General features: G+C 48.8%; 3 gene segments (V, D, J or C); all 3 read left to right on the top strand.

Annotated features, from left to right (window-relative positions):
- The first annotated feature begins 9,595 nt into the window (after positions 1 to 9,595).
- On the top strand, positions 9,596 to 10,349 carry LOC141997193 (T cell receptor alpha variable 30-like). The segment is given in 2 exon segments: positions 9,596 to 9,632; positions 10,051 to 10,349. Coding segments are annotated over 2 exon segments (336 nt in total).
- Positions 10,350 to 15,247: 4,898 nt separating this feature from the next.
- On the top strand, positions 15,248 to 16,044 carry LOC141997192 (T cell receptor alpha variable 21-like). The segment is given in 2 exon segments: positions 15,248 to 15,305; positions 15,749 to 16,044. Coding segments are annotated over 2 exon segments (354 nt in total).
- A 10,495-nt stretch (positions 16,045 to 26,539) lies between these two features.
- LOC141997191 (T cell receptor alpha variable 27-like) lies at positions 26,540 to 27,099 on the top strand. The segment is given in 2 exon segments: positions 26,540 to 26,573; positions 26,789 to 27,099. Coding segments are annotated over 2 exon segments (345 nt in total).
- Positions 27,100 to 27,901: the final 802 nt, after the last annotated feature.

Below are 27,901 nucleotides of genomic sequence, written 5' to 3'. Positions count from 1 at the left end.
ATGGTTAAAAACACTATTGAAAGGACTTTATGGACAAAAAAGTAAACTTTTAAAATGCATAAGGCTGCCACAGTGAGACAGCAATGAAACTGGAGGGAGCGTGACATGGGAAACTGGTACGTCAGTCACTCTGAAACCAAGCTGACAGAGATGCTGTGGGAACACGACCTAGCATTTCAACAGAAGCTAGCCGCAGACATACTGTATCCATTACGTGAGCAAGGGGTCTAACTGTATTGTGAAAGTCAACAAGGAAAGAATTTAGTATGAGTTTTTAACTATTTTGTATGTATGATGTTGTAAATGTGTTTTTAATGTATAAGTTAAAGTAAATTTCCTACCATGAAAGATGAAAGATGAAAAGCAAAGCCAATGATGCTCAGTATATGGGAAATATACGCTATGTAAAGTAAAAGAGGCCTTAAGTGACATAGAACAAAGAAGGCTGCCCTCTTTTATCACCACAGAAAAGATAAAAATGTGGTAGAAGGGAGGTAATACTAATTGGCACAGGGTCAGAAAATTAACAAGGGTCCAATGCCATGAAGTTCAATGTGGAAAGCACTACAGCTCCTACGGCGTGGAAGAAGTTTGCTTTCCCTCCCCCAGTAGTGTTACAAGACAATGCAAGGTCTGCAAGGTCCCAGACTCATGCATCTGTTTGTACCTGGGGGATCGTTACAAGTGCAGGTGGAATGAGTTGCTGGCATGTGGGTAACAGGCTCCAAATTGCGCAGTGTGGTTGAGACACTGGGACGTTGGTAAGTAAAAACTGCCCTGTGCTGGTGATAATGAGCATTGTGTGATGGCTGAAGAGACTCATGTCAGGTCTGGACCAGGGAATGTTATTCCAGTTGGCCCAGGTTCTGTTTCACACCTCAATTTCCCGGGGTGATAAATGGAAAGATTTTTATATTTTTGTCAAGGTTCCTTCCCCACTCTGAACTCTAGGGTACAGACGTGGGGACCTGCATGAAAACCTCCTAAGCTTACTTTTACCAGCTTAGGTTAAAACTTCCCCAAGGTACAAACTATTTTACCCTTTGCCCTTGGACTTCCACTGCCACCACCAAACGTTTATCTGGGTTTATTTATTAGGAAAGCGTTGTTTGGAAACGTCTTTCCCCCCAAAATCCTCCCAACCCTTGCACCCCACTTCCTGGGGAAGGTTTGGTAAAAATCCTCACCAATTTGCATAGGTGACCACAGACCCAAACCCTTGGATCTTAAGAACAATGAAAAAGCATTCAGTTTCTGAAAAGAAGACTTTTAATAGAAGTAAAAAGTCAAAAAGAATCACCTCTGTAAAATCAGGATGGTAACTACCTTACAGGGTAATTAGATTCAAAACATAGAGAATCCCTCTAGGCAAAACCTTAAGTTACAAAAAGACACACAGACAGGAATATCCATTCTATTCAGCACAGCTTAATTTCTCAGCCATTTAAAGAAATCATAATCTAACGCATATCTAGCTAGATTACTTACTAAATTCTAAGACTCCATTCCTGTTCTGTCCCCGGCAAAAGCATCACCCAGACAGACAGAGACCCTTTGTTTTTCTCCCTCCTTCCAGCTTTTGAAAGTATCTTGTCTCCTCATTGGTCATTTTGGTCAGGTGCCAGCGAGGTTATCCTAGCTTCTTAACCCTTTTCAGGTGAAAGGATTTTTCCTCTGGCCAGGAGGGATTTTAAAGGTGTCTACCCTTCCCTTTATATTTATGACAATTTTGTACCAGCGTTTCATAATGTAATTAAAATAAAAGCAAAGCTAAAATTACCAAAGGATGCTTTAAAAGCAAAGGAAGCTTATAAAGTGAAATTGCCCCCTGGTGGGCTGTCCCAGAGGAGGTGAACTTGCACTCTGTGGTTTGTCCTTAAAGCTAATATTGATGGTGGTTCAAATAAGTACAACATCTGTGGTCTTGAGTTTGTGTTGCTGGGTAAACCTGAAAAAGAGAGCCCAGAAAGAGAGGAAGATGATGCAGCTGAAACGACTGCTAATATAAAAGAGAAAGACAGAAGCAGGGACATGTAGCTGAGGCCTGGCCAGACATGAGTAATTAACACATGGAGGCAGGTCTCATTTCTTGGAGGCTAGAATTAGGGAGGTAAACAGATCATTAGGCTGAAAACAGCATGTCTGTGCTAAATAAAATAAGTAAGTGGGTCAGTAGGCTAAGAAGTCAGACTGTCCAAGCCAGCTAAGAGAAGAGGGAGAACACCCAAGGACACCAAGTTCACTACAAACAAGATAACAGTGGACAAGATAAGTTAAGAATGTAGAGATGAGGTAAAGAGTCGGTTGAGTGTGGACAATGCTTGGACAGAGCATGCTGCAAAGTAACCAAGCCAACCCCAGAATGCGTGATACAATGTATAGTACATGCAATGTAATATATATATAATGTATTTAGATGCTGGCTGTGTAACTTTGGCTGTGTGGTATGTCCTATACTCACCCCCTACACTTGAGTCAGATCAGCTCAGCGTACCTTTGCTGTACGCCGAATAAAGGGACCTGAGTGATGAGATCTGGAGTAGCAGTGAGTTTTTGGATCACAGAGAGCTGGGTGAAGTGTCAAGCTGTTCTGGATCAACTGAGGGGAAAAGGTCTTGGAGGGAATCCCAACAAGCAGAGTCATGAGTTTATGGCTCATTCCAACTGGATGTAACATCCCGTGGGGCCTACTAACCTTCCTTTGTCCTATGCCTGCAGAGGTGTTAAGTGACCATTTCATTTCAAGCGGTCTCCAGCCCCTTGTGTGATAAAACGTCTCATACAACTAAGAACCTGAAGAGAAGTGACAGGCTGCGCATTTTAGCTATTGCTGGAGCGGCCTGTGTTACCTTCCTCTCGGTTTTATTCTCAGGGTCCAAGCATAGCTTTTTCAGGCCCGGTACACACATGTAACACGGGCCCCCTCCCGTACACAGACCGCAATCCCTCATCCCACACATACAATCTCACGCGCACTACTCTCTCCTACGGCTTGTAAACCTTCCGCATGAGGTGGTGCTAACGGTGACATTACTCGACTGTCTTCACGCATTAGATTGGAGTCACGTGTTCTGGCAGCTTTTCTGCGTTATCAATTGCCAGCGCCACAGACACAGTCTCTATATGGAAATCATTTTCATCTTCTTTTGTTCATTTGCTTCCCTGGTTAGTATGTTGCCTGACTGCAGAAAGGCCGTGTCTGATCTGAAAAACTGGAGGATAGATTGGCATCCTTTAGCTTCTTTTAGTTCCCTTTCTTTTACCTCCTTACGTTTCCGGCTGCCTGATTTGTATTTAGAGCCCCCACCAGACATGGCAGTATGGGCTGTGTGTAGGGTTACCAGATAACACCTGTGAAAAAACGGGATGGGGTGGGAGGTAATAGGCACCTATATAAGGAAAAGTCCCCAAAAACGGGACTGTCCCTTTAAAAATGGGACAGCTGGTCACCCTAGGTGTGTGTAACTGTGAGTGAATTAGACACTTACTCCCATATATTTTGGGCCTGCAAATCCTCCCAGAAGAAGCAGCTTTACTAGCTCCCACTGTCTTATGGTGCTTTGCCCCTCCCACCAGCTGTCCCTCCCTCCTGCCTTTGCACAAGGAACTCTGGGGCGGGTAGTTCTTGACCTTGATAGACCATGTCACACAGAGGAGCACAAGTCTCTGTCTCTCAGTCTCAAACTACACGCGCTAGTTTAATGGCACAAGCAGACTCTCTATTCTAGAGAAGGGCCTCAGGCCCAGCAACTCACTGTTCAGAATGTGGCTTGAGACTGCTCTAACACTGCTTCTGATTAGCTCCATCAAATCTCACAAGATCTGGACAATAGATATGTCCAGGGTATGTCCAATAGATACAGGGAAATAAGTTTCTATAAATATCTGCAGGCATGATCTACAATTTAGCCTCAATTTTTTCCTCACGGTAATGGGGATTGCAACCTAGGCTGGGCCCTGGTAAAGTGTACCCTTCTCCCCCCACATGTGAGGGCCCTGTTTATTCTTTTCAGAGTAACAGCCGTGTTAGTCTGTATTCGCAAAAAGAAAAGGAGGACTTGTGGCACCTTAGAGACTAACCAATTTATTTGAGCATGAGCTTTCGTGAGCTACAGCTCACTTCATCGGATGCATACTGTGGAAATTGCAGAAGACATTATATACACAGACACCATGGAACAATACCTCCTCCCACCCCGCTCTCCTGCTGGTAATAGCTTATCTAAAGTGATCATCAAGTTGGGCCATTTCCAGCACAAATCCAGGTTTTCTCACCCTCCGCCCCCCCCCACAGACAAACTCACTCTCTTGCTGGTAATAGCCCATCCAAAGTGACCACTCTCTTCACAATCTGTATGATAATCAAGGTGGGCCATTTCCTGCAGAAATCCAGGTTCTCTCACCCCCTCACCCCCCTCCAAAAGCCACACACACAAACTCACTCTCCTGCTGGTAATAGCCTATCCAAAGTGACCACTCTCTCCTTACAACGTGCATGAAAATCAAGGTGGGCCATTTCCAGCACAAATCCAGGTTTTCTCGCCCCCCCCCCCCGCAAAAAAAACCACACACACACAAACTCACTCTCCTGCTGGTAATAGCCTATCCAAAGTGACCACTCTCTCCTTACAACGTGCATGAAAATCAAGGTGGGCCATTTCCAGCACAAATCCAGGTTTTCTCGCCCCCCCCCCCAAAACACACACACACAAACTCACTCTCCTGCTGGCAATAGCTCATCCAAAGTGACCACTCTCCCCACAATGTGCATGATAATCAAGGTGGGCCACTTCCAGCATAAATCCAAGTTTAACCAGAAGGCCGGGGGGGGGAGTAGGAAAAAACAAGGGGAAGTTTATTCTATTACTTATCACCGCAGTATCTGAGCAACTTCCGTATAAAATCAATTGCAATAATAAAAGTCCAGATCATCATTGAAATCAATGGGAGGATCTGGGCCCAAGTCCTTTGTATTTAGCTGTGTGACACTGATTCCCAGCTCCAGACCTGGGGAAAAGCTCTGCCTAGCTCGAAAGCTTGTCCCCTCCACCAGCAGAAGTTGCCCAAGAAAGGTATTATCTTACCCCCTTTTCTCTCCCAGATCCTGGGACCACCATGGCTGCAACACTGCAAACAATATCTCATCTATTGATCAATCCATCCACCATGTTTTGTCCAACTCCAGGAAAGAGTACCGAAGCCGAGTTACAATAACGGCTGCCACACGTTCTCCCTTGTGGAACCCTGTCATCTATTTAGTCGATGCCGAGTGCTAATAATGACTGGTACATTTTTTTTTTCAGGAGAAACAAGCCTGTGCAATACTTTAAACAATACTTGCAGTTGCCTGATCCTTTTAATGATTAATAATAATTGTATTGATTGCCAATCCTGAGGCCTTTTCATCCCAAAACTTCAGACTGTTGAGAAATGTTAGCTAAATAACCCACCTGGGGGATGCCTCATTGGCGGCTCTAGAGTAGCCACTTCTGGGGTGGGATGCTGTGGCTGTTTTACAGTGCACTATAACAGTGCCTTATAGTAGAGGAAGAAGAGTCCTGTAGCCAGTTCAAAACAAAAATGTGAACTGAAGACGGCAAAATGTTACAAGCTAAGTCTGAGTCTGGGCTGGATACCAGGGCTAGCTCAAAGGAAAAGCAACAAGGTCACTAGTAGTAAAGTGTTGGTTTCAAGTGTAACCCAAAAGAGGGAAATTCCCACTGCATTGAGCCTCCTAGCACGACCTTGGGGCATTGGGGTCAGCACCGACTATGAGGGGTGAGTGCCCCCTACTGAACCTCCCACCCTGCTCCCTGCAGCACAGCGCCCCCTAGTGCCCTCCTGGGGCATTGGGGTCAGCACTGACTGTGAGGGGAGAGCGCCCCCTACTGAAACTCCCACCCTGCTCCCTGCAGCACAGCGCCCCCTAGTGCCCTCCTGGGGCATTGGGGTCAGCACTGACTGTGAGGGGAGAGCGCCCCCTACTGAGCCTCCCACCCTGCTCCCTGCAGCACAGCGCCAGGCTGGGGCACCGGGGCCAGCACCAACTCAGACCCATTCCCCAGCACGGTCAGCACCAGGAGCGAGATGGGAGTTCAGAGTCACTGCCCCATTTGACACTTGGTGTCTCTGACAAATGATACAACAGGGCTGGGAGCTGGTGCCCGATGTTGCAGTGTTTCCACTATTACGTGCCCGGGCCACTGCCAGATACTTTTACAGAGCCAGTCGAACAGCCACTTTACTTCAATGACCCACAGCCACTAGTGGACTGGAGCCACTGCCCCATATGCCGTTCCCAAATTCCCTGGATTGGAGGCAGATTGAAGCCAGCATCACTTAGTGGGGAAAGGCCTCATGTCCTATTCTAACCCCCTGAGCCAGGAAGTCCCCCTGACCTAGGGCCAGATCATAGCCAGCTGCCTCTAGAGTGGAGAAGCCCCATTCCACATCCCCCCCGCCCCGCCCGGAGCCAGCCAATCCTGCTGCTCCAGGACGGGATTAGAGCTGGTGCCCCCAAGAGGGGGAAGGCCCCGTATCCCATTTCCAGACCACCCACGAGCCATCTGGCTGTCACAGGGTGTTTAAACATAATGTGCCACTCTGCTTGTCTTTAGCATCCATTTGTGAGTGATTGCTGCCGAGAAATTCTCCATGGACCCCAGGTCCATTTTGTCAGGAGGAGTAAATCAGCAGAATCCCACTGAACTCGACTGACCTCTGGCTGATTTACACCAGGTGGGGATCTGGCTTTATATTTTTGCTTCTGCTTGTTACATCGTAATTGTTCTCGAGGGACTTTGGGCCTTGCTCATATCTCACCTTGGCTTAGCTCCACTTTGCAGACAGCTGGGTTTCCTTTAGCTACAATTGCCTTCTTTTCCAAACATACACTCACTGGTTGTCAACCTCTCACACTGCTGCTAACAAGCCCCATGGGGGCATTAATTCAAAGCTCTCCCTAATTAACCCTGGGGATTGCAAACAGGTAGCAAAGGCAACAATTAAAAAGTCATCACAGGGAGGAACTGCAGGATGTTTAATGAGCCGCAATGGGAACCAGAAGTTACATGGTAACATTTTGCCCTAGCAACAGGAAAACACTGCGCAGCTTGTTAAAACCCTTATTATGGCTGTGCAGCTTTCTCGGCTCTGTCTGCTTCACAGCCCTCAGCGGGCCAGAGGCTCAGCGGGTGTAATTTGGCTACTCGAATTTACACCAGCTGGGCATCTGGCATCACTGAGTTTATTGCAGTAACACCAATTCACCCAGCTACTGATCTGGCCCATTGACTCCAGTGGAGCGATGACCGATTTACAGCAACTGGTCGTCTGATCCCCTGTCTAGTCTGGGCTGTTAATTCTACCTTTTACAAAGACAAAACCATCCTGCAAAGAGGGATAAAGTGTCTCACACAAACTAAGCACCTGACAGGAAGCAACAGCCTGCCCATTTTAACCACTGCTGCAGCTCCCTGGGTTGCCTTCCTTAGGGTTTTATGCTGTTACTTATCCTCGTGCTCTCTGAGCAACTCCCATATAACATCAACATCAGTAATAAAAGCCCAAGTCCTGGCTGAGATCAATGGGTGTCAAGTGCCTAAATATCTTGGGGGATCTGGGCCAGAGTCCTGGGTGGACTTTATGGAGTTTCTGGCCCTTCTCCTTTTTGGGAGTAAATGCTCTGCTTGGGACGGGGTTGCTGAACGCTGATCTAGGTGACACTAAATGAGAACAAGGATACTGCTGATAGGAGTGAGGCTGCCCCTCCGGAAAGCAGGAGGCTCACACCTTAGATCTCCCAGGCTCCGGCCTATTTGTTTTAACCACAAGGCTGCTATTAGCATCCCACCTGCTTTAGACAAAACTGAGTCCCCGGATGAAATTACTTCCCTCCAGGCTAGTTTTATACAATGAATTATAGGGACTGACACCTTCTGAAACAGAGAGTTTAAGGCCAGAAAGGACCATTAGATCCTCTGGTCTGATCTCCTGCATATCACAGGCTGGAGAATTTCTCTGAGTAGCCCCTGTATTAATCTCAATAAATCATGCATGGCTAAAATATCTTCCTGAAAAGCCTCCAGTCTGAGTCCAAAGACTTCAAGGGATGGAAAATCCTCCACTTCCCTCGATTGTTGAGTCCAATAGATAATCACCCTCACTGTTAAAAAAAAGTATGTCTTATTTTCTAGGCGTGGAGGAATCAGATTTTTATTGGCAAATGTTGGTCAACATCGATTTCCCTGTGCACACAAACTGATGAAAAAATATTTCCATCTGTAAAAAGTGAAATTTACAGATAGGTAAAGATAGGTACAATTCTGCTTGAGAATTTTTTATAGTTTAATTTAAGGATACTTACTTTGTATATTGTCATATTCGATGTTGCCCCCCCCCCACTCCTCACCCCGGCTAATTTTGTACAACTAGATAAAAATAATTTTTAAAATGCTTAAAAATACTCCATGGATGTGGTTCATCAAAATTATAAAAAAATAAAACCTGAATTCTTCTGAGCCTACTTGCATTTGTCTGGTTGTGACGTCCAGCTGTTGTTTCTCGTTCTGCCTTTCTCTGCAAGTGCATAGGAAAGCAACTTGGCCTGGTGGACTGAGCATTAGCACTGACAATAGGAGGGTTTTATTATTATTGGCAGTAGTACCGAGGGGGTGTGGGTGCACAGACAGACAGCCCAGACCCTTCCCTAAAGAGCCTACAGTCTAAGTCATCTTGACTCTGCTATATGAACTTGGGCAAGTCCTTTCCGCTCTCTGCACATCTGTTTTCCCTCGCACCCCTTGCCTGCCTTCCCCTGCTTCCCATGTAATTTCTTAGAGGCTGGCAGCCTTTATCACAGTGCGCACTAGCCTGGTTTGGAGATGGGGCGCCAGGCCCAATGGATCCTCCAGCCCATTCTCAGAATACACCTTAAGGTAACACCAGCCCTCTTCATATTTCTTACCCTCTGCTGCCACTTAGTGGCTATTCCACTCCAACCACTTACGGCTACATCAATCTGCGTTTGACTGAAATTCCCTTTGCATTTGCTACCCCTCACCATTTAAAAAAAAATCCTGATACATTTCTTTGCCTGCTAGTGAGACAGGCTGATGCCTTGCCTTGTTACCCCCTTTGGCCAGGGGCTTATAACCATCTTATTTTTGCTTCCTTGATGTTGGTGTGTGCGCGCTACATCAGTATTGCTTAACCCAGGAGAGCACAACAGAGAGGGAAATCCATGAATTCTAGGGACAGAGCCTTAACTGGTAGAAACAGGACCAGCTCCCCCGGATTTAAATGCAGCTCCAGTGATTTACATCAGCGACAGATCTGCCCATGGTCTCCAGTGGAGCTATGGCCAGTTTGCTCCAGCTGGCGAACCGGCCCAATGACTCTGATGGAACCCAGTGAATCTGCACCAGTGGAGGATCAGGCCCAGGGCACTCAGAAGCAAAACCCTTTCCCTCCCCCACCCACTTGAACAGGGTAAATGTACCGATTTCCTTCCAGCCTGAAGGCCACCCCTGGAGGCTGAGCGGTGTCACAGCTTCACCTCATCCAGCCACTTCATTCTGCAGCTGGGTCCCTGACAATGAGCCTGGCCGCTTTGCTGCTGGTGCTGGCTCCAGGTATTCAAGGCTCTGCTCTGAGCACGGCGCCACGGGTTGGGATTTCCAGGCTTTTCTGAAAGAAAGGCACTCCGATACCATGGGGATGGACGCCCATAGGTAGACAGACGGACAGTGCAGAGGGAAGGATGGGCAGAGCAGAGGGAAGAGTGAATGGATGGACAGACAGACAGCACAGAGGGAAGGATGGACAGATGGTGCAGAGTGAGAGATAGACAAATGGAAAGACAGCAAAGAGGGAAGGGTGAATGGATGGACAGGCAGACAGCACACAGGGAAAGTGGATGGATGGGTAGACAGTACAAAGGGAAGGGTGGATTTTTGTTTGCTTGTTTTTGCCTTTGTCAACAGAGGTGCATGTATTTTTCTGTCATTGCTGAGCAAGAAAACCTGGACTAAAACCAACCTTCTCCCCCAGGTACGTTGGCCCAATACACGGTGAGCCAGGACCGGTCCCAGGCCCCTGCCCATGAAGGAGAACCCATCCAGCTCAACTGCTCCTACACGGGCACCGAGTACAGCGTGCACTGGTATCGCCAGCCCCAGGGGGGCCAGCCGCAGTTCATGGCGCTCCTGTCCTCTAGCCGCAGAGACACTAGAGAGAATTTCACCATGAGCCTGGACACCAAAACCAAAAGCAGCTTCTTGTACCTGAACAGCAGCCGCCTGGAAGACTCTGCTGTGTATCTGTGCGCCATGGAGCACCGTGCTAGGTGAGCACAGGCAGCCCGTCACGAAACCCTGGGTGCGGCAGGCCACAAGGACCGAAGAGAGCAGACAAGAAGACATTAGAATGGAATGCAAGGATATGAGCACAGAAGAGAAGAAAGGAAAGTAGAACAGAGTAGGCTAGAGGTAATAAGAATAGACTGAATAGAAAAGAATTCACTGGAATGGACTAGAATAAAAGAAATGTGAATAGAATAAAGGGAAGAGAAGAGGGGTCAGTAATTTAAGGAGGAACCTTGAAAAAACACCTGGAAAATTATAGGTTTCGGAGTAGCAGCCGTGTTAGTCTGTATTCGCAAAAAGAAAAGGAGGACTTGTGGCACCTTAGAGACTAACCAATTTATTTGAGCATAAGCTTTTGTGAGCTACAGCTCACTTCATCGGATGCATTCAGTGGAAAATATAGTGGGGAGATTTATATACATAGAGAACATGAAACAATGGGTGTTACCATACACACTGTAACAAGAGTGATCAGGTAAGGTGAGCTATTACCAGCAGGAGAGCTGGGTGGGGGGGGGAGCCTTTTGTAGTGATAATCAAGGTGGACCATTTCCAGCAGTTGACAAGAATGTCTGAGGAACAGTGGGGGTGGGGGGGAATAAACATGGGGAAATAGTTTTACTTTGTGTAATGACCCATCCACTCCCAGTCTTTATTCAAGCCTAAGTTAATTGTATCCAGTTTGCAAATTAATTCCAATTCAGCAGTCTCTCATTGGAGTCTGTTTCTGAATTTTTGTTGTTGAAGTATTGCCACTTTTAGGTCTGTAATCGAGTGACCAGAGAGATTGAAGTGTTCTCCGACTGGTTTTTGAATGTTATAATTCTTGACGTCTGATTTGTGTCCATTTATTCTTTTACGTAGAGACTGTCCAGTTTGACCAATGTACATGGCAGAGGGGCATTGCTGGCACAGGATGGCATATATCACATTGGTAGATGTGCAGGTGAACGAGCCTCTGATAGTGTGGCTGATGTGATTAGGCCCTATGATGGTGTCCCCTGAATAGATATGTGGGCACAGCTGGCAACGGGCTTTGTTGCAAGGATAGGTTCCTGGGTTAGTGGTTCTGTTGTGTGGTGTGTGGTTGCTGGTGAGTACTTGCTTCAGGCTGGGGGGCTGTCTGTAGGCAAGGACTGGCCTTTCACCCAAGATTTGTGAGAGTGTTGGGTCATCCTTCAGGCTAGGTTGTAGATCCTTAATAATGCGTTGGAGGGGTTTTAGTTGGGGGCTGAAGGTGATGGCTAGTGGCGTTCTGTTATTTCTATCAAGCATTCTTACAACTACAGTACCCACCTGCTGAAGTGGAGAAACAGATTGACAGAGCCAGAAGAGTACCCAGAAGTCACCTACTACAGGACAGGCCCAACAAAGAAAATAATGAGTTCAATCCTTGAGGGGGCCATTTAGGGATCTGGGGCAAAAATTGGGGATTGGTCCTGCTTTGAGCAGGGGGTTGGACTAGATGACCTCCTGAGGTCCCTTCCAACTCTGATATTCTGTGATTCTGTATATAAATCTCCCCACTGAATGCATCCCATGAAGTGAGCTGTAGCTCACGAAAGCTTATGCTCAAATAAATTTGTTAGTCTCTAAGGTGCCACAAGTCCTCCTTTTCTTTCTGGAAAATTATAAACCTTTTTGTCTTCCGCAATTGCCTGGATCGGGTGGTTTTATATCAAAAATAGCTTCCTAGCCCTGCAATTCTAGTCAATGGGGAAGCATTCCCTGGGGAGACAATCCGGTAACTCAGTAATTCCCATGTGAGTTTCCCTCTTATTCAGGTCAAACACTTTCAGACTGGTAACATGCACACAGACATTCTTACATACACAATGACACACTGACACACAAGCATTCTCACATACAACCTGACATACACATACACAGACACATTTGCACAGACATACACATTCACCTCTCTCTCTCTCATTCACACACACAAAATATCTCACCTAGACTCACACACATAGGCAGATTCTAACACACAGACAGAAACCCTCACACTGAAATCACACACACAGAGGCATTCTCTGACATACCTACCCCTTCATACACACTCAGAAATATAGATCTCTCCACATATACACCATGACACACGCACACATTTCATCTCAGAGACAGATCCATGCACACTCCTAGATAACATCCTTTATTGGACCAACTTCTGTTGGGAAGACGAGTTTTCCAGCTACACAGAGCTCTTCCTCCGCTGGGAAGCCGGTCTCTTCCACCAACAGAAGTTGGTCCAATAAAAGATATGACCTCACCCACCTTATCCCTCCAATAGCGTGGGCCCCACACAGATATAACAACACGGCACACTCCTAGATAAACAGACTGGCCCCCAGAATGCAGCCCACACCCAGAGAATGTCCTGTGTCCGACTCAGATCTCTGGGCAAAAGGACCCAGTCGTGCCTTTCATTGCAGGATCTGGCAGACCCCACAGCACCCATGAACTTCCCTCTGCTGCCAGGTATTACACCCTTTTGTACTCAGTCTTTGTTACTCTCTCTCTCTCACACACACACTTCCCGCCTCACACTCATGCAGGATTTAAGAGTTTGGCATCACTTGGTATTTTATAAGCAGAGAACTGCATTTATGCCAATCCCGTCTCTTTGTGGTCAGCCTTTCCTCTTCTCTGCACAACAGAACCTCACGCAGTTTGTAAAACTCTGTCTGTCTCCTGGCGGCTCATCTCTAGCCCGCCACTGCAAGGGGACTTCCAGCCAAACACCCGCCCCCGCCTCCCTGGGCATCACCTCCTTTGGCCTCCCTCGCCCTGTTTTCCCCACAGGGGCCCGCGGCCCATACGCTGTCATTCGGTGAGGGAGAATACGTACAGCTCCAGTTACCAGGGAGAGAGCAGAGCATCCATTGCTACCAGCAGTTCCTAGGCAGCTCCGTGCAGTTCATGATATTAAGGATCCTGGGTGGCTCGGAACAGGGAGATTCCTTCACTATGGCCTTGGACACCACAATTGTTCTCTCAGCTTCCCCAGCCTGGGCCCTCAGCTGTGTACTCGCACTACTACGAAATCCACTGCAGCCTGCCAGGGAGGAGGGTGTGTGTGTGTGTGCAAAGATTTGTAGACCCCTCAGGGTCTATGTGGGACATGATTTTACTATCCCCACTCACATGCCACAGAGACGGGTGATATTGCAGCAAGAGGGAGGGATGGACAAAGCAGCGGGCAGGGTGGCTAAATGGCTGCATAGACAGATGTGCAACAGGAAATCTAGCCCTAGTGGATCAGGAAAGCGAGGGAGCTCGATAATGAAGCATGAAGACTGCAGAGAACGAGAAGAGACATTTTTCCTTTCTCCATATTCTAATATAAGATGGTTTTGAAGAAATCGCTGTCTTGCCCGACGCAGCAGGAAACATCACTTCCTTGTGTATAAGTAGCCTGCAACACTTATACCGGCGGATTATTCCTCTAGACATGTGAAATCTACTTAAGAACATTAGAATGCCCAGACTGGGTCAGACCAAAGGTCCATTCTGCCCAGTATCCTGTCTCCTGACAGTGGCCATTGCCAGGTGCCCCAGAGGGAGTGAACAGAACAGGGAATCATCCAGTGACCCATCCCCTGTCGCCCACGTCATGACCATACTTTCACGAGGGTTACGTTTCAGGGGAGGGAGAAGGCTCATCCTCTTCAGCAGTTTGTGGCACCAATAGAATAAGCAATGTGGCCGCGTCTGTCTGTAGCCCTGTGGGTCATTCAGGCCCAGCAGGGATGCACATTGCAAAGAGGCATAAAAGAGCTGAGCACCCAACTCCCTTAGTCCCCTTTGGAATCTCTGCTGGCGGGAAACTGCTGTAGGGAATGGAGAAGTCCGATGGGCACAATGAGTGAGATGTGAGCAGGATGGTTCTTGTACCCATGTCCCTCTGAATTTAGAGCAAATAGTGTTTCTGTTATCAAGGGGCAAATCTGAGGAGGGTGAGGGGCAGGTAACCTTCAGATTGTGAGCCAGAGTCCAGCACAATTTAAGTCAGGCCGACAGCCCGAGCCCATCCAAGGCCCATGCCCTCTCCAAATTCCATGCACAGCCCAAATTCCGCCCATCACTCAAGCTCTTCACCCGCAGCCCCGGCTCTTCCCCACAACCCGTCTGTGTCTAGAAGCCAGGCTCCGCCCACTCAGGGCACACACTTGCTCAGAGCAGTTTTGCGAAGTGACTCCCTGGGACTCATTTCCTGGCTGTCTTAGGCTACCCCGTAGCTGCAGCCTGTGGGTACCAAAGAGGCTCCTCGTTCAGGAGGAGCAGGGCCGGTGCAACCACTAGGCAAACTAGGCGGCCGCCTAGGGCGCCAAGTGGTTGGGGGCGGCCAAAAGCGCGCCCCGGGGAGGAGGCAGAGCAGAGGTGAGCTGGGGTGGGGAGCTGCCGCATGGCTCCTCAGGCCAATGGGGCTGGGGGGGGGGCAGGGAGCTGCCGCATGGCTCCCCGGGCTGAGGGGAGGGAGGGAGGAAGGGGGGTGGGGAGCTGCCGCATGGCTCCCCGGGCTAAGGGGAGGGAGGAAGGGGGGTGGGGAGCTGCTACACACAGCTCCTTGGGCTGGGGGGGGGGGCGGGGAGCTGCCGCATGGCTCCCCGGGCTGAGGGGAGGGAGGGAGGGAGGGGGGCAGGGAGCTGCTACACACAGGTCCTCGGGCTGGGGGGGGGCGGGGAGCTGCCGCAGGGCTCCTGGGGGGGTGCGGGCGCACCGTGGAAGTTTTGCCTAGGGTGCGAAACATCCTTGCACCGGCCCTGAGGAGGAGGAGCTGGTAAATTTGTCCCAGGGGGAGAATTAAATCTACCTGTGAGGGGGTGGAACCTTTTGTACTGAACGGGGAACACCCGGCTATACGGCTTCTTTGCTACGGGACAATGAAGAGATCCTGGCTGCCGTTCCCACAGCTGCTGCTACTGCTGGTGAACATTCCCTGTAAGTTCAGGGACAGGAAACGCAACAGAAGATGCTGAAGGTGGTGGTGGATTTAAGAGACAAGGACTAATTCTCTGACTCTCCCTTTGCTTTGCTAGCTACGCACCATTCTCTGTACTGGAGTGGATGAGGATACAGGACTCCTGGGTTCAGTTCCCAGCTCTGGCCTGCTGGAGTTCCTTCCCTTTTCTGTGCCTCAGTTTCCCCTCCCACCCTTTGCTTGACTATTTAATCTGTAAGCTCTTTGGGGCAAGGGATGTCTCTTACCGTGCCTTTGGGAATCTCACTGACAGCACTAATCTAAGGAAAAGAGCAGTCGTGGGCCAGATGCAGGCCCATGGAAATGAAGAGAGACTCCACCGGGCTTTGCATCCGGCCAGTGTGTGAACTGGGCAGAGGTGCCCTGTCATCTATGGGGTGTGTCTTTTGCCTTCTGCCCGCAGGGGGGAGCTGCCAGGCCGAGGTGCACCGGAACCTGTCTGCGGTCACTCGGGAAGGGCAGAACGGCAGCATCTCTTGCCACTACACGACGAGCAATTTCTGGAGTTTGCGGTGGTTCAGGCAGCTTCCCGGAGGCCAGCCTGTCTCCCTGCTGATTCTGGTGTCCGATGGGAAACAAACCAAGGAGCCCAACCTCACCGCGGAGCTCGACAAGGGGAAGCAGCTGAGCTCCCTGCACATCAGAGAATCACAGCTGGGAGACGCAGCCACCTACTTCTGCGCCGTGGAGACACAGTGACACAGGAGCACTGGCAGCCTGTGCAAAAACTCCCCAGCTGGAGGGTAACTGTCAGGCTGGCTGGCGGTACAACACCACCACCTACTTCTTACACAGTGCATCTCGGAGCGTGCCTCACCTTCCTTAACACGGTCAGCCCCCCACCCCCCTGGTGAGGCAGGGCTGGGCAAGGATCCCCATCGCACAGGTCGCGAGCTGAGACAGAGAGGCTGAGGAGGGAATGCACTTGGGGAATACCCGGTATGGAAAAACGTCTAAGGCGGTGGCTCTCAACCTTTCCAGACTACTGTACCCTTTCCAAGAGTCTGGTTTGTCTTGTGTACCCCCAAGTTTCACCTCACTTAAAAATTACTGGTTTACAAAATCAGACCTAAAACTACAGATGTGTCAGCCACACTTACTGAACAAATACTGACTTTCTCATTTTTACAATATAGTTGTAAAATAAATCAACTGGAATATAAATATAGTCCCTACATTTCAGTGTATAGTACATAGAGCAGTATAAACAAGTCACTGACTGATGAAATTTTAGTCTGTACCAACTTTGCCAGCGCTTTTTAGGTAGTATGTTGTAAACCTAGGCAAGTAGCTAGATGAGTTGCTGTAGCCCCTGGAAGATCTCTGTGTACCCCCCGGGGTACGTGTACCCCTGGCTGAGAACCACTGGTCTAAGGAGCCTGAAGGTTTGGAGGGAGGAAGAAAACTAAAAGATAAAATATAAAAACAAATGAAAAGGAAGAAAGAAAGAAAGCAAGAAGTGATGGGTGGATTTATAGATACACAGGGAGAGAGAGAAAGACAGGCATAAGAAACAGAAATGGAGATATGTTAGAAAGAACAATCACCAGGGGCACAAAATAGCCCCCTTCCTTGGGGGAGCATCAGACACTGAGGATGAAACCGAGGCTGATCTCCGGTTGCCACAGGCTGCGCCCTACAGCACAAGGCTGAGACAGCGGCAGAGTGTTTGTGCGGAGCTGGCACTGCCCCTTCCCATGAAGCCCAGCTCTGGGGATTCCCCCTTTGTCCAGGGGGAGGCAAGTCAGAGCGTTAAACCCAGGGGAAAGGGAACTATTTAACACAGACACAAAACATACCAACAGTGACAACCACAGGGGGAAAAGGAGGACTTGTGGCACCTTAGAGACTAACCAATTTATTTGAGCATAAGCTTTCCTGAGCTACAGCTCACTGCATCGGATGCATTCAGTGGAAAGTATATACACTTGCCACAGTTTGCATCCGATGAAGTGAGCTGTAGCTCACGAAAGCTCATGCTCAAATAAATTGGTTAGTCTCTAAGGTGTCACAAGTCCTCCTTTTCTTTTTGCGAATCCAGACTAACACGGCTGTTACTCTGAAACCACAGGGGGATTCACTTCAATGTGTGTGTCTCTGGCCAGGAGGGGGCAGCATTCCTAACGAAGAGGAAGGAGATTGAGGTTAATCAAGTTGCACCCGTCTCTTGTTTCTTTGCCCGGCAGAGGGCAGCTTTTCCCCTAAGACACCAGAGGCAAAGGGAAGGAGGACTTGTGGCATCTTAAAGACTAAGGAATTTATTTGAGCATAAGCTTTTGTGAGCTACAGCTTATGCTCAAATAAATTTGTTAGTCTCTGAGGCGCCACAAGTCCTCCTGTTCTTTTTGCGGAGACAGACTGACACGGCTGCTACTTTGAAACAGAGGCAAAGGGTTATTCCAGGGCATGGTTCTATTTTAGTGAAACTAGGGGCTTGCCCCTGATTGTCTGGGCTCACAGTGTGAGAATAACGTGTGTGATTCCTCCAGCAAAGAGGGCTGCAGACAGATTTTGCATCGCTGTCCTGGAGGCAGGGAAAAAGCTCCATCCCCTGGCCTCAGTGCGCTGAGGGGTAACCCGGAGCAGCAATGGAAAGGCAGCTGGCATCCTTGTCAGTGATACTGTCCATTCAGTTCTAAGGGGAGTTTGTCTGTCTGGACTGTGAGCTCACCATGGCGCGGGCTTTTCCACACTGTGTCTGTGCAGTGCCCGGCGAAACACGGCCCAGATCTCAGTTCCTGGGGGTCTCTGCAGCATCCGGCACAATGCCCCACCCCCCAGCTCAGTTCAGTTCCATTGTATGTTTGTGGAGGTTTTGTCTGTTGAGCTCTGGGGGACAGGAATTGTCTTGTATTCTGTGTCTCTACAGCGCCTGGCACAAGGGGCTCTGATCTCGGCTGGGTCTCCAAGTGCTATAATAATAATTCATCGAGTTTAATGCCGGTAAGGATCTAATCTGACCTCTAATAATCTAATAATGTGGGAATGAGGAAGGTCTGGTGCTTTAGCCATTAGACTGGGACTCAGGAGATGTGAGCTTATTTCCTGGTGCTGCCAGAGAATTTGTGACCTTAGGTAAGTGATTTAGGCTTGGGTTTTGGAAGGAGGCCAACAGAGTCAGGCGCCCAAATCCCATTGAAACTGCAATATGAGTTGAGTGCCTGGCTCCTTTGAAAACCCCCTCCCAGATCTCTCACTGCCTCAGTTCCCCAGAGCAGTTCTAGTCCCTGATGACCCAAGAAGCCTCTCCATTCTTCAGGAGATGATGGACTGAACATCACAAGAATGGAGCAGGCACTCAGCTGGTGCTTATCAGGGGAGGTTTGCTGACTTTGATGGAGCCACAAAGATTTACACCAAGGCCCACAATATTAAGAGATTCTGATTTATTTTGGCTGAAGAAGAAACACTGGTAAGGAGCAATCACTGGGGAAGATGAGGGGCTGATGAGAACCGAACAAGCTCATCTGTTGCTTCTCCATTTGCCTTTGTCTATAGGGGTGAGCTGCCAAATTAAAGTGGATCAGAGTCCTCCATCTTTGACCAGATCTGAAGGGGAAATCTCCATTCTCCAACACAAATGCAAGAAGCCTGGGAAACAAGCAGGGAGAACTGGAAGTCCTGGCACAGTCAAGGAATTATGATGTGATTGGAATAACAGAGACTTGGTGGGATAACTCACGACTGGAGTACTGTCAAGGATGGATATAAGCTGTTCAGGAAGGACAGGCAGGGCAGAGAAGGTGGGGGAGTTGCACTGTATGTAAGAGAGCAGTATGACTGCTCAGAGCTCCGGTATGAAACTGCAGAAAAACCTGAGAGTCTCTGGATTAAGTTTAGAAGTGTGAGCAACAAGGGTGATGTCGTGGTGGGAGTCTGCTATAGACGACCAGACCAGGGGGATGAGGTGGACGAAGCTTTCTTCTGGCAACTCACGGAAGTTACTAGATCTCAGGCCCTGGTTCTCATGGGAGACTTCAATCACCCTGATATCTGCTGGGAGAGCAATACAGCGGTGCACAGACAATCCAGGAAGTTTTTGGAAAATGTAGGGGACAATTTCCTGGTGCAAGTGCTGGAGGAACCAACTAGGGGCAGAGCTCTTCTTGACCTGCTGCTCACAAACCGGGAAGAATTAGTAGGGGAAGCAAAAATGGATGGGAACCTGGAAGGCAGTGACCATGAAATGGTCGAGTTCAGGATCCTAACACAAGGAAGAAAGGAGAGCAGCAGAATACAGACCCTGGACTTCAGAAAAGCAGACTTTGACTCCCTCAGGGAACTGATGGGCAAGATCACCTGGGAGAATAACATGAAGGGGAAAGGAGTCCAGGAGAGCTGGCTGTATTGTAAAGAATCCTTATTGAGGTTACAGGGACAAACCATCCCGATGTGTAGAAAGAATAGTAAATATGGCAGGCGACCAGCTTGGCTTAACAGTGAAATCCTTGCTGCTCTTAAATACAAAAAAGAAGCTTACAAGAAGTGGAAGATTGGACAAATGACCAGGGATGAGTATAAAAATATTGCTCGGGCTTGCAGGAGTGAAATCAGGAAGGCCAAATCACACCTGGAGTTGCAGCTAGCAAGAGATGTTAAGAGTAACAAGAAGGGTTTCTTCAGGTATGTAGCAACAAGAAGAAAGTCAAGGAAAGTGTGGGCCCCTTACTGAATGAGGGAGGCAACCTCGTGACAGAGGAAGTGGAAAAAGCTAATGTACTCAATGCTTTTTTTGCCTCTGTCTTCACGAACAAGGTCAGCTCCCAGACTACTGCACTGGGCAGCACAGCATGGGGAGGAGGTGATCAGCCCTATGTGGAGAAAGAAGTGGTTCGGGACTATTTAGAAAAGCTGGACGAGCACAAGTCCATGGCGCTGGATGCGTTGCATCCGAGAATGCTAAAGGAGTTGGCGGATGTGATTGCAGAGCCACTGGCCATTATCTTTGAAAACTCATGGCGATCGGGGGAGGTCCCAGATGACTGGAAAAAGGCTAATGAAGTGCCCATCTTTAAAAAAGGGAAGAAGGAGCATCCTGGGAACTACAGGCCTGTCAGCCTCACCTCAGTCCCTGCAAAAATCATGGAGCAGGTCCTCAAGGAATCAATTCTGAAGCACTTAGAGGAGAGGAAAGTGATCAGGAACAGTCAGCATGGATTCACCAGGGCAAGTCATGCCTGACTAATCTAATTGCCTTCTATGATGAGATAACTGGCTCTGTGGATGAAGGGAAAGCAGTGGACGTGTTGTTCCTTGACTTTAGCAAAGCTTTTGACACGGTCTCCCACCGTATTCTTGCCAGCAAGTTAAAGAAGTATGGGCTGGATGAATGGACGATAAGGTGGATAGAAAGCTGGCTAGATCATTGGGCTCAACGGGTAGTGATCAATGGCTCCATGTCTAGTTGGCAGCCAGTATCAAGTGGAGTGCTCCAAGGGTCGGTCCTCGGGCCGGTTTTGTTCAATATCTTCATAAATGATCTGGAGGATGGTGTGGATTGCACCCTCAGCAAGTTTGCAGATGACACTAAACTGGGAGGAGTGGTCGATACGCTGGAGGGTAGGGATAGGATACAGAGGGACCTAGACAAATTAGAGGATTGGGCCAAAAGAAATCTGATGAGGTTCAACAAGGACAAGTGCAGAGTTCTGCATTTAGGAAAGAAGAATCCCATGCACCACTACAGACTAGGGACCGAATGGCTCGGCAGCAGTTCTGCAGAAAAGGACCTAGGGGTTACAGTGGACGAGAAGCTGGATATGAGTCAACAGTGTGCCCTTGTTGCCAAGAAGGTCAACGGCATTTTGGGATGTATATGTAGGGGCATTGCCAGCAGATCGAGGGATGTGATCATTCCCCTCTATTCGACATTGGTGAGGCCTCATCTGGAGTACTGTGTCCAGTTTTGGGTCCTACACTACAAGAGGGATGTGGAAAAATTGGAAAGAGTCCAGCGGAGGGCAACAAAAATGATTAGGGGACTGGAACACATGACTTATGAGGAGAGGCGGAGGGAACTGGGGATGTTTAGTCTGCAGAAGAGAAGAATGAGGGGAGATTTGATAGCTGCTTTCAACTCCTTGAAAGGGGGTTCCAGAGAGGATGGATCTAGACTGTTCTCAGTGGTGGCAGATGACAGAACGAGGAGTAATGGTCTCAAGTTGCAGTGGGGGAGGTTTAGGTTGGATATTAGGAAAAACTTTTTCACTAGGAGGGTGGTGAAACACTGGAATGCGTTATCTAGGGAGGTGGTGGAATCTCTATCCCTAGAGGTTTTTAAGGTGAGGCTTGACAAAGCCCTGGCTGGGATGATTTAATTGGGGATCGGTCCTGCTTTGAGCAGGGGGTTGGACTAGGTGACCTCCTGAGGTCCCTTACATCCCCGATATTCTATGATTCTATGACTCTGACCTGCAGCTACTCGGGCGCAGCATCCTGCGTACAGTGGTACAGACAGTTGCCTGGGGAAAGTCCTGCCTTGCTGCTGAGCCTGTATGAGGATGGGAACGTTACCCAGGGGCCAGATTTCATAATCGAGCTCTTGGAAAGGGAGAGACGGAGCCATGTCACATCGACGGTTCTCAGCTCGCTGACTCAGCCGGCTATTTCTGTGCTGTGGAGACAGTGAAACAAAGTGGCCACCCTCCTGTACAAAAACTTTAACTGCTGGGGGCAGTGTTGCGCCTTGAAAGACGTGCATTGGAGACGAAGGTAATTGCATAGGTCTCTGCAGTGAGTTTGTGTTTTGTCTGGGAGGGACGGGCCTTGCTGTTGATAGGGCGAGAGCGGAGGTGTCTTGCCTCTCCAGCAGGAGAAATGCAAGTAGATTAAAAAAATCTCCAGGAGAGGAAGTTTGCAGGTGATAAATACACGAGGAGCCAGGAACCCTTCTAGCTCATGGTGAACAGAAATGAGGAGCAGCACAAGGCAGAGTTGCCCTGGGGCCTTACTAGTGATCCTGGTCATTCGTCTTTACTGTAAGTCCTGCGGCTGTTTAAACCCCTTGATAATAACGGGAGCCAAGATTCTCAGAAGTGACGAGTGATTCTGGGTGCCTCGGTTTCATAGATTTTAAGGCAGAAGCGAACATTGTGATCATTTAGTCTGACTCCCTGCACCCCAGACAACTTCCCCAGTGATTGCTGCATTGAGCCCATGCTCTGTGTGGAGCTGGAGAAAGACATCCAGTCTTGATTTAAAGACTCCAAGATGGAGAATCCACCCACTTCCTTAAGAAAGTTGCTCCAATGGCTAATCCCATTACAGAGGTGGCACCTTATCTCTAGCCTGAATTTCTCTTGCTTCAGCTCCCTCCATTGGCTCTTGTCATGCTTTGTCCGGTAGATTAAAGAGCCATCTACTCATAAATCTCCTTCCCAGATAGATGCAGAGAGACTGGGATGAAGTTACCTTTTAAGAATTATTACAAGAATGGCTTAAATAACTGATGTTCCCGAGCTGAAATCAAAGGTCACTAGTATTTGTATTACCCTAGTGCCCAGGAGCCCGAGTCATGAACCAGGACCCCACTGAGCAAGGCACTGTCCAAACACAGGACAGGAGATTCCCTTGCCCAGAGACCTTACTGATTAATTAGCCTAGACTACAGAACACACTGAAATCCCATGCATAAGTAATTCTTGGGATCACAGTCTTAAAATCACCTCAAATCATTCCTGTAGCTCTTTTCTGGCCAGTTAGGGACACTGCCTCTGATAATCAGACTCTTTACGGTGTCTCACGTTGGGCACCCAAGAATCACGAGTCACTTTTGTAAATCTTAACCCAGGGGAGGTGATGCATGCCAGAACAATGTGAAAACGATGCGTTCTTCTGTTCTTCTGGGATTTAGGGATGATGGAGGGACCTGATTCGTTGATCATTCTGTTTATAAATCTAAATTCCCTTTCCCACTAGGTGTAAGTTGCCAGGTTAATGTGGAGCAGAGTCCGCTGTCCCTGAGCAGCTCTGAAGGACAGGACTTCAGCCTGCCCTGCAGTTACTCCAGCTTGGCAAGAAACGTGCAGTGGTACCGCCAGGCCCCGGGGGAAAGCCCTGCCCTCCTGGGGATTTTGTACAAGGATGAGCAAGCCACGTGGGGGCTGAATCTCAGAGCTGAGCTCCGTAGCACAGAGAAGCACAGCTACCTGAACGTCACCCAGGCGCAGCTGCAAGACGCAGCCGCCTGTCTCTGCGCAGTGGAGACACAGTGACACAGGGCGGTTCCCAGGCGATGCAAAAACTCTGCAGCTGGGCTCTAGCCACATTTATTAACCAGGGGGCTTGCAAACTGAGCAGCTGTTTCTCCATTGCCTCACCTGGATGTTGCCCTTGATGTACAAACAGGGGAGTAGTGAGCAGAAGGAGAGGCAATTTTACCCCTGTGTACGGCACTGCTGACCCCACTGCTGGAATGCGGTGGCCAGTTCTGACGTCCACATTTCAAAAGGATGTTGAAAAATTCGAGAAGGTGCCAAAAAGAGCCACAAAAATTATTCAGAAGGTGGAGAAAATGCCAAACAGTGTGAGACTTAAAGACTCAATCGGTTTAATCAAAAAGGCCAAGCGATGATTTGTTTATGGAGTATAAGTACTTTCCTGGGGAGAACATTCCTGGTTCTAAATGGGCTGCTTAATCTCGTGGAGAAAGGCACAACAAGAACCAATATGTCTGGAAGCTGAAGCCAGACACATTCAAATTAAGCATAAAAAACCCAAAAAACATTGAGGATGATTAACCACTGGCACAAACTACCAAGGGAAGTGGCAGATTCTCTAGCTCTTGCGGCCTTCGGACCAAGACTGGCTGCCTTTCTTTGAAAGGGTTAGTAGCCTAACGCAGGGATTCTCAGACTTGGTCTGTGGCTTGTTCAGGGTAAGCCCCTGGCGGGCTGCGAGATGCTTTGTTTACCTGAGCATCCACAGGTTCTGCCGCTCGCAGCTCCCAGTGGCTGCAGTTCGCCGTTCCCGGTGAATGGGAGCTGCGGGAAGTGGTGGCCCAGCCTGCCCTGCTTCCCACAGCTCCCATTGGCCGGGAACAGCGAACCGCAGCCAGTGGGAGCTGTGAGCGGCCTAAACCTGTGGATGCTCAGGTAAACAAAGCGTAAGGCGGTCTGCCAGGGGCTTACCCTGAACAAGTCGTGGCCCAAGGTTGAGAACCCCTGGCCTAATGGATTGAGAGAAGATGTCTACATGGTATATCTTCATTTTAGTCAGGCTTTTGAGACAATCCCACATCTCTTTCTTATAAGCAAACTAGGGAAACCTGGTCTACATGAAAGTACTATAAAGTGGGTGCAAAACTGGTTGAAAGACTATATTCAAAGAAAAAAGAAAAAAGAAAAGGAGTACTTGTGGCACCTTAGAGACTAACCAGTTTATTTGAGCATGAGCTTTCGTGAGCTACAGCTCACTTCATCGGATGCATCCGATGAAGTGAGCTGTAGCTCACGAAAGCTCATGCTCAAATAAACTGGTTAGTCTCTAAGGTGCCACAAGTACTCCTTTTCTTTTTTCTTTTTACGAATACAGACTAACACGGCTGTTACTCTGAAACCTATATTCAAAGAGTAGTTATCAATAGTTTTCTGTCAGACTGGGAGGGTGTATCTAGTGGGGTCCCACGAGAGTCAGTCCTGGGTCCAGTAATATGCAATTTAATTATGTGGATAATGGAATGGAGCGTGTGCTTATAAAATTTGCAGATGACGCCAAGCTGAAAGAGTTTGTAAGCGCTTTGGAGGACAGGCTTAAAATTCAAAATGACCTTGACAAGTTAGAGATTGGTCTGAAATCAGCAAGATGAAAGTCAGTAAAGACACCAATGTACTTCATTTAGGAAGGAAAATAATTGAATGCACAGCTACAAAATGGGGAATATCTACGTAGGTGGCTGCAGTGCTGAAAAAGATCTGGGGATTATTGGGGATCACAAGTTGAATATTAGCCAATAATGTGATGCAGTTGTGAAAAAGTCTAATACAATTCTGGGGTGCATTAACAGAGTGTTATATGTAAGAGCTGGGAAGTGATTCCCACTTTACTCAGCATTTGTGAGGCCTCAGCTGGAGTACTATGTCCAGTTCTGGGTGCTGCACTTTTAGAAAGCTGAGGACAAATTGGAAAGAGTCCAGAGGAGAGCAACAAAAATGATAAGATTTAGAAAACCTGACCTATGAGGAAAAACTAATAAACTGGGTCTGGTTGGTCTTAAGAAAAGAAGACTTGCACAAGGGGCGGGGGAGGGGTAGAGAACGGACTTGATAACAGTCTTCAGATATGTGGGGCTGTTACAAAGAGGACAGTGATCATTGTTGTCCATGTCCACTGATAGTAGGACAAGAAACAATGGGCTAAATATGCAGGAAGGGAGATTTAGTTTAGATAGTAGAGAAAACTTTCAAAAGCTAAGGGTAGTTAAGGGCTGGAATAAGCTTCCAAGGGAGGTTATGGAATCCCCATCAATGGAAGTTTATAAGACCAGGTTGGACATACACCAGTCAGGGATGATCTAGGTTTGTCCTGCCTCAGTACAGGGGGATGGATGAGACATAGATGAATTCCAGCCCCACATGTCTGTAATTCTGTGATCCTTTGAAGACACTTTAGGCAAACACAGGTTATTAGGGTCAATACATGAGTAACTGGATGACATTTAAAGGTCTGTGATATAGATATACAGGAGATCAGACTAATGGACCTTTATAGACAAACTCTATGAAAATAATACTGCCCAATTGTTTTTTAAGGGGATTTGTACTCCTGAATCCCCTAGGTCATTTGGAGAAATCTCTCCCTACAGCTTTAGCTTAGTAATTGAGAGGAGTGCTTTCTTCATGCAGGTTGCCTAGGGGATTCGGACACCCAGTTCTGGTAGAGGTCAATGGGAGCTGGGTGCCTGACTTCCCTTTGAAAAGAACTAAATATTTCTGCACCCGCTTATACACTTGTCCACAAGGGGGCAGCCCTCACAAGGTGAAGGGCCCTGAGCGAAGGAGTTCTGTGCCGTGAGAGTGACACACGGCTGTGATGGGAGAGAAGGGGCTGGTTGCTGATTGGCTGGGCACACGAGGGGGGAGAAGAACGTGTCTGATCCCTCCAGCACAGGAGACCCCAACACACGTGCCAGCCGCAGGGAGAACCCAGCAGCGTCCCCGCGCCCTGGGGTGTCAGTGAGCACCGGGATGGGGAGGCCATGGGGGCTGTGATCCAGCTACTGCACCTGTGGGGTAAGGGCTGGGGAGACAGAACCGCTGGTTCCTAGCAGGGAGCTGGGGCTGGATTTCATTGACTGTGTTGTGGGGAAGAAGGGAGTGAAATGGAGCGATTGGTCAGTATGTCCCCCCGCAGCCTGTCTCTCTTCCCACCCCACTCCACCGTTCCCGGGGGCAGGTGGCTCGTGGCAGCTTCTGAGTTGGTTCCCCCTTGTCTCCGTTATTCCCAGTGGCCAGCGGGCAGCTCTCTGTGGAGCAGAGCCCGGAATGGCTGGATGTCTCCAAGGGGCAGAATGGCACCGTGACCTGCACTTACTCCAGCGCACTCACCCGTTTACACTGGTACCGGCAGGCTCCTGGGGAGCGGCCCCTTTTCCTGCTGATGCTGTTCGGCAAGGGGAGCGAGACACAAGAACCGAATTTCACTGCGGATCATGATCCGGGGCAGAAGTGGAGCTCCCTGCACATCCGTGGCTGCCAGCTGGGGGACACCGCCCCCTACCTCTGTGCCGTGCAGACCCAGGCTATGTCTACACTATGAAATTAGGTCGAATTTATAGAAGTCGTTTTTTTAGAAATCGTTTTTATATAGTCGATTGTGTGTGTCCCCACACAAAATGCTCTAAGTGCATTAAATGCATTAACTCAGAGGAGTGCTTCCACAGTACCAAGGCTAGCGTCAACTTCCGGAGTGTTGCACTGTGGGTAGCGATCCCACAGTTCCCGCAGTCTCCGCCACCCATTGGAATTCTGGGTTGAGATCCCAATGCCTGATGGGGCAAAAAACATTGTTGCGGGTGGTTTTGGGTACATGTCGCCAGGCCCTCCCTCCCTCCATGAAAGCAACGGCAGACAATCGTTTCATGCCTTTATTCCTGGCAGATGCCATACCACGCAAACATGGAACCTGCTCAGCTCACTGTCACTGTATGTCTCCTGGGTGCTGGCAGACGTGGTAATGCATTGCTACACAGCAACAACAACCCATTGCCTTGTGGCAGCAGACAGTGCAATAGGCCTGAAAACCATCGTCATCGTGTCCGAGGTGCTCCTGGCTGCCTTGGTAAGGTCGGTCAGGAGTGCCTGGGTAGACATGGGCGCATGGACTAAATTAGGAGTGACTCGACCAGGTCATTCTCTTTAGTCCTGCAGGCAGTCCTATTGCACCGTCTTCTGCCGGGCAGCCAGGAGATGTGGATGGCTTGCAGTCCTACCGCACCGTCTGCTGCCAGCCAAAGATGTAGAAGATAGATGGAGTGGATCAAAACAAGAAATAGACCAGATTTGTTTTGTATTCATTTGCTCCCCCCTCCCTCCCTCCGTCAGAGCAACGGCAGACAATC

This window comes from Natator depressus, chromosome 13 (genome assembly GCF_965152275.1).
Source record: "Natator depressus isolate rNatDep1 chromosome 13, rNatDep2.hap1, whole genome shotgun sequence".
NCBI lineage: Eukaryota > Metazoa > Chordata > Testudines > Cheloniidae > Natator > Natator depressus.
The sequence above is the reverse complement of the archived record's forward strand: the minus strand, read 5'-3'. Positions and strand labels throughout refer to the sequence as shown.